The sequence below is a fragment of the Rutidosis leptorrhynchoides genome, chromosome 9 (genome assembly GCF_046630445.1).
Source record: "Rutidosis leptorrhynchoides isolate AG116_Rl617_1_P2 chromosome 9, CSIRO_AGI_Rlap_v1, whole genome shotgun sequence".
In the NCBI taxonomy this organism is placed as follows: Eukaryota; Viridiplantae; Streptophyta; class Magnoliopsida; order Asterales; family Asteraceae; genus Rutidosis; species Rutidosis leptorrhynchoides.
In genome coordinates, this window is record NC_092341.1 from 262035554 (window position 1) to 262048856 (window position 13303).

General features: G+C 33.8%; 1 protein-coding gene across 1 annotated transcript; it reads right to left on the reverse strand.

Annotated features, from left to right (window-relative positions):
• Window positions 1–7766: 7766 nt before the first annotated feature.
• LOC139868733 (uncharacterized) lies at window positions 7767–11480 on the reverse strand. The gene is made up of 6 exons (XM_071857068.1): window positions 10686–11480; window positions 10384–10407; window positions 10289–10342; window positions 8142–8207; window positions 7923–8032; window positions 7767–7815 (listed from the first exon to the last, which is right to left on the reverse strand). The coding sequence occupies exons 1-6, from the start codon at window positions 11478–11480 to the stop codon at window positions 7767–7769; spliced, it is 1098 nt and encodes a 365-aa protein (XP_071713169.1).
• Window positions 11481–13303: the final 1823 nt, after the last annotated feature.

Here is a 13303-nt window from a genome sequence, read left to right on the forward strand (position 1 = left end):
GAAGTGTTTGGCGGAAGAATCAACTTATGTACCACTTAATGAAATTATAGTGGATGAAAAATTAAGATATGTGGAAAAGCCGGTGAAAGTCTTAGATCATAAAACCAAATAATTAAGAAACAAGTCGGTGACTTTGATTAAGATTCAATGGGAATATGGAAAGGGTTCTGAGTGTACTAGGGAACCCGAAGAATGGTTAATGAAGTACTACCCAGCTTTACTTCAAGAATGGTTTGCGAGGACGCGAACCGTATAACGGGGGTTAGTTGTGAAATCTCGAAATTTCAAGGTAATATTTTATAAGTGTTTAAAATGATTTGTTATATTTTTGTAATTTTCTAGTAAAAAAGGACATGTTTAGAGTCGTTAGTTAACTATTATCAAGAACAATGTATGCATTGCTAACTTAAGGACCTTCTCTAACTAGTTTGTGGTGGGGAGGGTAGAAATTGTTAAAAGATCAAAGTTATTAAATTAAAAATGAATAAATGGATGTATATGTATCAGTTTTAATGAAATCAAAATTTGGAAGTGTATATGTGTGTGTGTGTGTGTGTATGTGTGTGTGTCGACATAGTGTGGAACCAAGACCACCTCACCAAATTTAGTGAAATTAACCCCACACAATTACTAAGCGAAGCAATTAGGGGTATATAAAGCTTAGTGGAAACAAGAGATTCATCATTGTCTCCTTCTTTTGTGTGCAATTTGGGATTCTTAACCCTAATACTTGAGATATGAAATTCTAGCCTTGCTTATCACAAATTAATTGTGTTATAGAGGAATTATTGAGTTATAAGTTGTTAAAGGTTGCGATATTGTGTTGTTCAAGCTTAAAAACTTAATTAAATGATGTTTAAGTGTAAGTCTATGTATAATCTTGCTATAAGTGCTTATGTTTTGGTAATGATGATTTGAAGTGGTAAGTAGTCAAAATTAGTTTCTGCACATAATGTGTTTGTTGAAATGCCTCAATGAAAGTAAATATGAGATTTTTAACAAATTGTATGAAAAGATTAATGTCTTGAGTGATGGAGTTTTCATTAGTACTTGTTGTTAAGAAATGAAAATCAAGAAGTGTTTTAAAGAAATGTCCATGTTAAAAGGGATGAATGATTTGAGAACTAGTTTTGATTGAATTGATCAATTATATGATTAATGAAGATTAGCATGTTTATAGGTTCTAGTCAAGGAAAGGAAGCTAAAAGTGGTCAAGGAAGTGCTAGAGAACAAGGTGAGTTTATAGGGGGTAATTTGGGCGGGTCAAGAGTGACTTAGTGCACCCGAATTGCATCCGTACAAGAGGGTGACGACTAAGGTCACTATATTGTTAGCTTAGACGCTACTAATAGGCTTTCCTACTAGTGGTGTCTATGGTTGATGATTAGCTTAGGCATGGTCATTAGGTTCACTTAATGATTATGTCTATGGTATGTTCTAGCTTAGAGACTTTGGTTGTCTATGTAGGTATGTTTGATGAATAACGTGAGCTTAGACATACGCCTATGTCTATGGTGAATGTTAGCTTAGTCATAATTACTAGGTCACCCTCTAGTAAGTTATGTCTATGGTATTTTAAGTCGGATCCGATAATAGCAATCAACCTTCAGTTTAGAAGGTTAAGTTAAATACGAAGTTTATGATTTATTATACAAAGTTTTTACTTTTACTTACCTATAGCTCACTAAGCATGTAGGCTTAACCCTATGTTATGATTATGTTTTGATAGGATCGAAAGGACATCGAGAAGGTAAAGAACCCATTTGAAGTTAGAGGAGCATATCTGCACGTAGTAAGTAGTAAGTAGTAATGCAAGTCCCTTTTGAAACTAGCTCAACGATAACCACTTGTTAATGTCATGGTCAAAATTGTATTTTGGGATTTATGTATAACCCACGTTTTGGAATTAAATGTCATGTTTGAATATGTGTAGTAGATTGTATGTGATTAAGAATTTCACTATGAAGTTTTGATGTATGAAGATTGTGCTTAAGAACAGATTATAAATGTTTTTCTACCTTAGAGTATTGTTGTGTATGCTAAAATACTTAAACATGATTCTGACCCAGCATGAGGTCGCTCCGCAACCCACTTCCATCGCAACACGACTTGTAGTTAATTTTGAATGTCGAGCTTAATTTAAAGGGAAAATCATCTGGCATAGTGTGAGGTTGCGACGCGACTTGGTACTGGAAAGGATGGTCTGGGCTGGCTATATGTTCGGCATCAGAAATGTGCACCGGATCGCGCCACGACCAATTTGGCCTACGACACGATATATATATATATATATATATATATATATATATATATATATATATATATATGAAAAAAATAAAAAGTTTTCATTTTCTTGTATGAGTTTAAGGGCTATATATTATATTTTAAGACTATCAATTCTTCATGAAAGATGTTTCAAATCCATTACATAACACTCGTTGATTGATTTTAAGAATAAAAACAACTTAGTAGTCCGGTTTCGAGGACCTAAGTCGTTTGACTTTTTGGGTAATCAAAATCTCGATCTGAAAATTGAAAAATTCAAATTTGTAAAATGAATCTGAATGCTCACGAAGGTAAGAATTAGGTTTAGGAATGGTAATCTGAGCTCAAACTGAATAGATAATCCTCCTTTGATGAATTCAAAATTTGAATCTTGAAAATGAATATGAAGATACGAACTCACTGTGATGATGAAATGAATTATATAAATATATGATAATGTTGTTGTTATGATTAGATGAAGATGTATTCAGTAGATAGAATCACAAAATAATTTATGATTTAAACCGAAGTTTGAATGAGAGTTGAGATTCAGAAACTATTCGGTGTACTAAATATATTTGGTAAAACAACTGTTACGATGAAGAATTTTTGCAACAAATGAATAAGAATCTGAATTTAATGAACATCTGAATGTTTTTATTAACTTTATGTTTTTGATTTTAGGTTTGAAGTTTAGTTTCGGTGTTCGATGATTTGAATTTGATGAGATTCAGTGTTTTGGATTTGATAAGATTCGGTGTTTTATATATTCGGTGATTTTTGGCTGAAGATATGAAAATTCGGTTTGAAGATATTCATGATGAAAGTTTGAAGATGTATATGATTAGATGTTAAAGGTTTGAAGGTGTTCATGCACATTCATGATGAAGATGTATGGGATCGGGACTAGAAAGTTATAGAACCCGCTCAGATACCAAGTGTTAGGTCCAAAATATGATGAATATCGTGAATGTGCTATGAATATGGATTAATTAGTGATGCATGTATAATCAACCACACCACGAGTCTCTTGGACATGTCTACAAATCAATGGCCATCAATAACAACTAAAGAAGTAGAGTTCTGTATATAGTACTCATCTATGGAACTTTTTTATAGGGCATGGAATCTAATATTTTGACTCCCTTACTGAATATGAATTAACATAACAAAACAAGGAGCAAAATGAAACTCAAGATGGATTACAAAGAAAAGGAAAAAAAAAAAAAAAACTTTATTGCCCTATTAAAGAGCATGACTCACGTAACTCCAAATCCAAACTAATTAATATTTAATTAGAAACGTGACTTATAGAATATTAAATACTAACAAAAGTATTAAACCAAATTTGTAACGATAACATCTTGAATAATTGTTATAATTCAGTAGGCTTATAACTACCTTTAGTGGTTTGATTCTTGATGTTATAATTCAGTAGGCTTATAACTACCTTTAGTGGTTTGATTCTTGATGTTATAATTCAGTAGGCTTATAACTACCTTTAGTGGTTTGATTCTTGATTTAGAATACTAATAATGAAGTGTAAGAACAAAGATGATAATGGAGAGAAAGAAAGAAACACTTTGTAAGTGTGAGAAATGGTGCAAGTTTAATGCTTGCATTCATGAGTATTTATAGCCTAAAATCTCAATATAAAAATACATACTTTGTGTACCAAAATTGACTATATGTATACACCAAAATTGACTATATGTATACACCAAAATTGACTATCCATATCTATATTATTATTATTATTATAACACTCCCCCTTGGATAGCAATTTTATTTTGTTGAAGATCAACTATAAATTACTGCCTCGTTAAAAACCTTGCTAAAGAAAACCCAGTGGGAAAAAACTTTAGCTAAGGGAAAAAGAGTGCAGCATGGAGTTGACTCCCCCTCAAGTAGACATCGCTTCAGCTGTTACATCTTTTGAACATGTCTCATGCCAATGTTATGAACGTGTGTTCTGAAAATAGCAGTTGGAAGTGCTTTCGTGAAAAGATCAGCAGAGTTTTTGCTAGATTGCACATATCTCATTTCAATCTGGTTGTCCTTAATGAGATTTTGAGTGTATGAGAAGAATCTAGGTGGTATGTGTTTTGTTCGGTCACTTTTGATATACCCTTCTTTCATCTGTGCTATGCAAGCTGCATTATCTTCATAGATAGTTGTTGGACTTTTATCGCGTTCTAGTCCACAAGAATCAGTAATGAGTTGTGTCATTGATCTCAACTAAAAACATTCTCGAGTAGCTTCATGTAATGCAATCACTTCGGCATGATTTGACGATGTAGCAACAAGTGTTTGTTTTTGAGAACGCCATGATATTGCAGTACCTCCATTTAGGAATACATATCCAGTTTGAGATTTAGCTTTATGTGGATCAGATAAATAACCTGCATCTGCATAACCAACCAAATCTTGTTTTGATTCGTTAGAATAAAATAATCCTAAATCAGTAGTTCCTCGAAGGTATCGAAATATGTGTTTGATCCCATTCCAGTGTCTTTTGGTAGGAGCAGAGCTGAACCTTGCCAACAAATTAACTGCAAAAGAAATGTCAGGTCTTGTACAATTTGTAAGATACATAAGAGCTCCAATTGCACTAAGATATGGTACTTCTGGTCCAAGAATGTCTTCTTGATCTTCACATGGACGAAATGGATCAGCTTCAACATTGAGTGATCTAACAACCATTGGAGTACTTAATGGTTTTGCCTTGTCCATATTGAAACGTTTCAAAATCTTTTCAGTATATGTTGTTTGATGTACAAGTAAACCATTAGGCATATGCTCAATTTGTAAACCAAGGCAATACTTGGTTTTTCCGAGATCTTTCATTTCAAATTCTTTCTTTAGAAGTTGAATGGCTTCATGGATCTCTTTATTTGTACCTATGATGTTAAGATCATCAACATAAACAGCTATGATCACATATCCGGATGTTGTTTTCTTAATGAAAACACAAGGGCAAGTAAGATTATTTGTATACCCTTTGCTTATCAAGTAATCACTTAATCGGTTATACCACATACGTCCCGATTGTTTTAACCCATATAAAGATCTTTGTAATTTAATCGAATACATTTCTTTGGGTTTTGCATTTGATGCTTCTGGTACCTTAAATCCTTCAGGTATCTTCATATATATATCACTATCAAGTGATCCATATAGATAAGCAGTCACAACATCCATGAGATGCATTTCTAAATTTTTAGAAACTGCCAGACTGATTAAGTACCTAAAAGTAATTGCATCCATAACAGGAGAATAAGTTTCTTCATAATCAATTCCCGGTCTTTGAGAAAAACCTTGAGCTACAAGTCTAGCTTTATACCTTGTAACTTCATTTTTCTCATTTCTTTTTCGGACAAAAATCCATCTGTATCCTACAGGTTTCACATCTTTAGGAGTGAGAATGATGGATCCGAAAACTTTTCTTTTATTGAGTGATTCTAATTCAGCTCGTATTGCTTCTTTCCATTGAGCCCAATCATGTCTATTTTGACATTCAACCATAGATGTTGGTTCTGGATCATCATCATTATTCATGATGTCATATGCAACATTAAATGAAAATTTCTCATCAAGATTTTTCATTTCATTTCGGTTCCATAATATTTTTGAATATGCATAATTGATTGCAATTTCTGTATTGACATCATCAATCTCCTCTGCAGTAGGAGTACTGATTTGTGGTTCTTCTTGAACACTTTCTTTTACTTCATTATCAGCTGATTTTCTTTTTCGAGGATTTTTATCCTTTGAACCGATTGGTCTTCCACGTTTCTGACGTGGCAAAGATTCATGAGTGACGTTATTGCCAGCTTTTGGAATTTCAATTCGAGCTGGAGTATTTACTGCTGGTATATATGATTTTGTCACCGTTTTTGTATCTGTAAATGCATCAGGCAATTGATTTGCAAGTTCTTGTATATGCATTATCTTTTGAACTTCTGTCTCGCATTCTTTTGTGCGAGGATCAAGATACTTTAATTGAGGTTCACACCATGAAACATCATTTTCTTTATTTTTCATTTCTCCCCCTAATCTAGGGAACAATGTTTCATTAAAATGACAATCAGCAAAACGTGCTGTAAAAACGTCACCTGTCATAGGTTCAATATACCTTAATATTGAAGATGTTTCATATCCAACATATATTCCCAACCTCCTTTGAGGACCCATTTTTGTACGTTGTGGTGTCGCAATTGGAACATACACTGCACAACCAAATGTTCTAAGATGGGAAATATTTGGCTCTTGACCAAAAGCAAGTTGTAGGGGGGAATATTTATGACTTGCACTTGGTCTGATGCGAATCAATGCAGCAGCATGTAAAATTGCATGACCCCATATAGATACAGGGAGTTTTGTTCTCATTATCAATGGTCTAGCGATTAACTGTAAACGTTTAATCAATGACTCGGCTAAACCATTTTGTGTATGCACATGAGCAACAGAATGTTCAACAACAATTCCTATAGACATGCAATAGTCATTAAATGCTTGAGATGTAAATTCACCAGCATTATCAAGTCTCACCCTTTTAATGGTGTAATCAGGAAAATGAGCTCTCAATTTAATAATTTGGGCAAGAAATTTTGCAAATGCCACATTACGGCTTGATAACAGACAAACATGAGACCATCTGCTAGATGCGTCTATTAGAACCATGAAATATCTAAATGGTCCACATGGTGGATGAATTGGTCCACATATATCACCTTGAATTCTTTCAAGAAACATTGGTGATTCTTTCTCAACCTTAAGTGGTGAGGGTCTAGTTATCAATTTTCCAAGAGAGCAAGATGTACATGGAACCATTGTATCATGATGGATTTTTCTATCCTTTAGTGGATGTCCATGAGTACATTCAATAATCCTTTTCATCATTGTTGATCCTGGATGGCCTAATCTGTTATGCCATAAACTGAATACACCAGGATCAATATATTTTTCGTTAACTACCATATGTATTTCTGGTACATTTATATGTGTATAATGTAATCCAGAACTAAGTCTTGGCAGTTTTTCAACCACATGACTCTTGAATCGTTACATCATGTCATGTTCGGATGCAGTGTAGCGGTTGAGTTATGGAGAAGAGTGCGTTTATGGGTTGATATTCCTATTCCAGTTTTTTTAGAATGGTCTGAATGGGTTTGTTGGTACGAGGATTTGATTGCGCGTTCCGAGACGAAGACGCGACTTTATGTTAACGTCACTTCATTGGTGTGGCATATGTGGAGGTTTCGAAACTCCGTTCTCTTCAACTCTAGAGCGTTAAAGAAGAATTTATATTAGATTCGGTTTGTCATTTTTCTTATATTATTTTTGGTTGTTAAGTAGAGGTAAAAAGAATGTAAGTTGGAATGAGTGGCTATCAAAGCAATTGTAATTGTTTCATGCCTTTCCTAGCTTCTCGCTAGGGGGGTAGTTTCTTAATAAAGTTTGTTGTTATAAAAAAAAAAAATACTTCCTCCATTTCAATTCTATTGTCCAATATTTTCTTTTGGAATACCCCAAATTAATTGTCCAATTCTATAAATAAAAATAATAATGTGACAAAAAAAAAACATAAGACGGCAAGAACAAAAATTGCGGGGTAAACCCCTTTACTCAAAAAAGAACAAAATTTGCATTTTAACCTTGAAGGCTGCAGATGTTGAGAATTCGGTGCCACCGGTTTATCTCTCCAACGAATCAAATTGGCCAAAGGTGTGCGTTCATGAGCCCATACTAAAGTTTCAATCAATTCCTGCCAATATCCACGCCAGAAAAATAAAAACATAAATCCAGTAGCCCAAACAAGATGTCCAAATAAAAACATCCATGCCCTCTGTCGATCGACCGACGTAGCTCCATACCCTGAAAAAGGAAACGAGGACTTCAATCAAAGCATCAGCTAAACCACCACCACCACAACAAACAGACTATTAATCCGAAGATGACGACTACTTTAGTAGTTTAATTGTTTCGACGATTAATCCGAAGATGACGACTACTTTAGTAGTTTAATTGTTGTATTTTTTATTTTAAGTACTTTTTTTAATCTAGTAGTTTAATTATTGCAGTTTTTATTTTTTAGTTCTTTTTTCCGAATTTAATAGTTTGTAATTTTTTATTTTATTTTATGAATATTAAATTAAAATATTTATTGAATAATGTATCAATTTTATATAATAAAATGTAAAATAAAAAACATGTGTACCTTGCAAATATTTGACATTTTGAGTTAATAAAGGTAAAATAGTGACCTTGCACGTCACATACAGTTTTCATTTTATTGGCAAAAAATGCACTATTTGCCTGTGACGTTAAATGCATAGTTAAAGCTAATTTAAAGGGTTATGATCGAATGTTAAAGTTTTTTTTCAACGTTGGTTAGGAGTCACTGATGGGGTCCGAACGCGATGTCGGAACCCACCCACTTGATCCTTTTCTGGGACGAACATATACTCCTACTGCCCTTCTATCAATTTATATCTTTTATATCTTTTCAAAAATAATTCAGAGTTGATTTAGAAGAAACCCCCACAACGAATTCATTTGAGCATCGCGTGTAGTAAAATCTCCTTGGGTGAGGCTCGAATACAAGACACCCGAGACCTCCAAAGCTCTTGAAATGAGTGGATAACCTCAATGAAAATATTTTGCAGTTTATGAGGAGGGTCGAACCGCTGACCTCACTTTTATGAAAGGATTATGTATATGCATGCAACTCCATCAATATATTTTCATAAAGTACTACTCTACTATACTGGGATTAAAACACAAATGCTTACAAGTTTGTAAATTTAATTTTCTGAAGGACTTTGACACTGATATATTTATTTTAAAAGGTTTTGAATTGAAAGTATACTATAATTGAGATTTCAGCATGATTAAATGACTAATGCTTGTATTTCTTTGGCAAAATGCGTTAAATATTGTTATCAACTTTAATTGAAAGTACGTTGAAATTCAAAGTGAAGTCCTTTCAATTTCTACAGTCGTAAGACAAAAAAGCCAATCTATGATATATACGAGGATACATTAAAAATCTTTCATACAAATTTTGTGGTCGGATATGATGATTTTGATACCCCCGAACATATTACGGCAACAAAAAACCATCATATCAATTGTTGCTAGTTTGTATCATGTATATTCAATCAACTGTCAAATAAGTAAAATTGAGTGGTATATAGAAAATGTAATTGATCAAACAAAAAACAAATCAACACAAATTTTCTAAAGGCTTACTAGTTTTGTTCTTGAACAAAGTGATGATATCCATTCTCAAGATATATACCAATGCTTTATGAAGCTAGGGTTTTATGTTTCTCATGTGACTTACAAATCAAATACGACGAATCTTTCCGATTCTTAATTTAAGATGATCGATCGTATCATAATAAGATGTTCAACGTGTTTTAATTAGCCGATTAGCAGATTTACGAAGTTCACAAGTCACGATGATAGATGATCTAAGACGGTCATCGAATGACTCAGATCCGCAATCAAACCATAGTAAACATGAATTACGATAAGAGTTAAGTTCAAAGTCATTGATTGATAATCATAACCAATATGATTGAGTCTTTTTCGCAAACTATGTAGAGAAATTAATTAAACCAAATCTCCAACAAAGTGAATTGAAGAAAAGCCAAGTTACAAATAAGTGACACTTTTAGGACTTGCCTAATATGAAAAAGGAGAATATATGAAGCATAATATAATAAGTAAGATTTTTTTTTTTTTTTTTTTTTTTTTTTTTTTTTTTTTTTTTTTTTTGAAAGGCAATGTTAGTGGTTAGAAGTTAATTCACGAAAATCCCCCCCCCCCCCCCCCCCCGAGACTCGAACCCTGGTCTCCTCGAACACCATGTTAACATGGTGACCAATGAGGCAAAGCCCCATTGGCATATAATAAGTAAGATTGATTGAAAATTGAAAAATAAATATTGGGTGGAGTTGCATCCTTACAAAATCACACTTGAGATCCATCACCAACAACTCCCATCAGTTATCACTTGACTTTTGCCAGTCAAGATCGGATTATGATCTTCTGCATTTCTTACCAAATTCTGTTAACAAACAACAAACAAACATTAGTAAATTCACTCACATCTTCATTCTGTTTTGAGTACTCCTGCAGATCCATAATAATCATTGATTTAATCATCACTTTACTGCTCATCAAAATTCATGCCCTAATTAACTTTAATATAATAATATATATGGTTTTATTTTAACTTTAAAAAGGCTTAACATGAAGTGTCCAAAAAGTTAATTGACTGTTGTCTTTAATTTCAGTGCTTAGTTCATAGTAAATCTTGAAATTTTAAGGATAAGTATCATCTAATTAACATGAAATGTTAATCCAACAGTTGAATCGAAACTTTAGGTTTAAAAATTATTAGAGCTCACTTGAAAGTTAAAATCTTCAGGAACAGCTAATGTGTTGTTGAGTTCATCATCAAGCTTTTTAATATTCATCTTTTCTCTAGTCCTTTCTCGAGCTCGAGCTCTTGCCATTGCCCTCGCTTGATCTCTCGTAACATTATCTTGAAATCCCGCTGTCGATTTTCGTGCCATTTTCTTCTTTTTCCCATCAACGACCGACTTCTTCTGTTCCTCTTTATCCTCATCCAATCCTTCCTTAATAACTTCAAGAAAACTCGCTCTAGATTGATCGCTCACCGAAGACGAAGAACACCGATCCGAATCTTCAACCAACTCCTTAATCGCGTTTTTCGATTTCGTAAATAGCCAATCTAGGGTTTCGCTAGCTTTATCAAAACCTAGCAAATCTTGAAGACAAAAAAACTTTCTTGAAATGTCAATTGACAACCTCACTCTTCGGTCCCTCGGGCCTCGAGCTGTGTAGATCTTACTATGCCCATCTTTCCTCGATGTCTCCGGTTTCTTCTTCGACTTGGAGCAAGAAACAACTGATTCTAGAAGATCATCATGATCTTCAGAAGATTGCAACCATGGTTCCTCAGAAAAAAACTTTTGCTCCTGCTCAACAACAAAATCTTGTTTGAATGTATTAATATTGTCCATAACCGGAACCGGAGAAATGAGACAGTCTTCGGGATTTAGAAAACATTCACCTGAGAAAAATGGGTTACTATTGTTAAAGGAAACAAAATCTTTTTCATAGTCAAAGAAAAAATTGGGGGATGAAGGAATATCTGAAAAAGGGTTTGAAGAAAACATTTTAATTTTAATGAAGAATAAAAAAGAATGAAACTAATTAAAACTTAAGAGATGAAGAAGAAGATGTAGAATAAAGTAAAAAGATCCCATGGAAGAAGAAAAGGAGGAAGAAGAATTGAAGTGAAAAGCCCTAATGGATTCATTGCTTTAAATGTATATTTTTTTAGGGCACAATTAGGTAAATTATCCAAGGCGTTTGAAACAAATTTAAATAGGTAAAGAATTAAGATACTTTCAATATACCATTAGTACTGTACATTACCCATACATCAGGAAAGAGTAATCTAATGTCTTGGCATTCAATTCATTACTTTTTGGTCGATCAAGTAGCCTTTCGGAATATGGTTTTATATATTAGTACTGTAGTTGTCAATTTCTCAAAGATAGGATAATGTTTCTCACAACATTTTTCTACTTCAACCAAATGGACATTGTCCTAGCTGTATTAAGTTTTGATATTTTTTTTTAGAACGTGTATGCTTATAGTTACCACATGTGTACTTTGTACAACACCTCGAATATTAACGTCTCACTACGCCAAATCAAGGGCCCTCAATCTATTGGTTATAGATTGAAAAGTCCTACTCATACACTTACAAAGGTCCTTTAATTTCAAATTGACATTCTAATTTCGATAAATTATATTTATATTCGTTTTGATATGTTAGATTCTAATTTCAGAATGATGATATATTCCAAAATGGGAGCATTGCTATTAAATTGGGTCAAACCCACTTGGCCAACAAAAGTCAAGCTTGTGTTAGTTAAGTGCTTTGAACTAGAATAGAGGAGTGTGTGAGGAGCGCTATAAACAAACTCTTAGGGTTCATTTCATTTTTTTTCTTCTTCAAAATAACGATAACTCGTATTCAACCAAACGAAACGTACAAGACAAGCCCTAAACAAGAAACAAACGCAACACTCAAAAGTACACAAACCGAGAAAAGATAGTAAGAAATCAAGACCATAAAGGACCGATTCCAAACTATTTTTAACATATGCGACTAACAACATCTATAACCTACTACACACTAACAATCGACACACGACCAACACTCAAATACCATCAACAAAAAAATTAGCTAATTCCGCAACATAAGCCTTTCTACTTTCGCTCTAACCTGTCTTCGTTTGGGAACGGGTTCTGTAGATGTAATTCGGACCTTAGATCATACGTTGTATCTAGATTAATGGCGGAAACACTAATTAGAATGAGTCGAATACGTATTAGACTAACGGGATCAAATTAACCAATGAATAATTGATAGAATTGATGCCTAAGACTGTGTATTCGGTTGGTAAGGGTTTTGGGACGATTAGCAGCAAGTAATACGACGGCCTAAGGGTTTATGGTGTGTAACCTAATACAAAACCACAAAACCCGTATTTATACTAAATACAGTGACCATCGGCCGGTGGTCGGGGACCTTCGGCCGATGGTGACAGTCCCTCGACCGATGGTCCCTACCATCGGTCGATGGTCTTGAGCAGCCAACCGACTGCTTGACCTATTCACGACATTATACTAAGCATCATAAACACAAAGTATAAATGTCCACGTACATATATGACTGAAATATCAAGTACATAACAAATAGAACAATAAACGTAATAGAACTCGGGATTTATGCACCAACAAACTCCCCCTAAGACCTAGTTCTATTCCATAAGTCTTCAGTCATCATACGGATCGATCACCATGTTGTTCAAGTAGCACAGCTTAGCCACTTTAACATATTGTTCAGCCTGTACCCTGTTTTCACGACGATAAAGCATACGGTTATAGTACAAAGTAAAAATATCAGCTTCGGTACAGTTCCTTA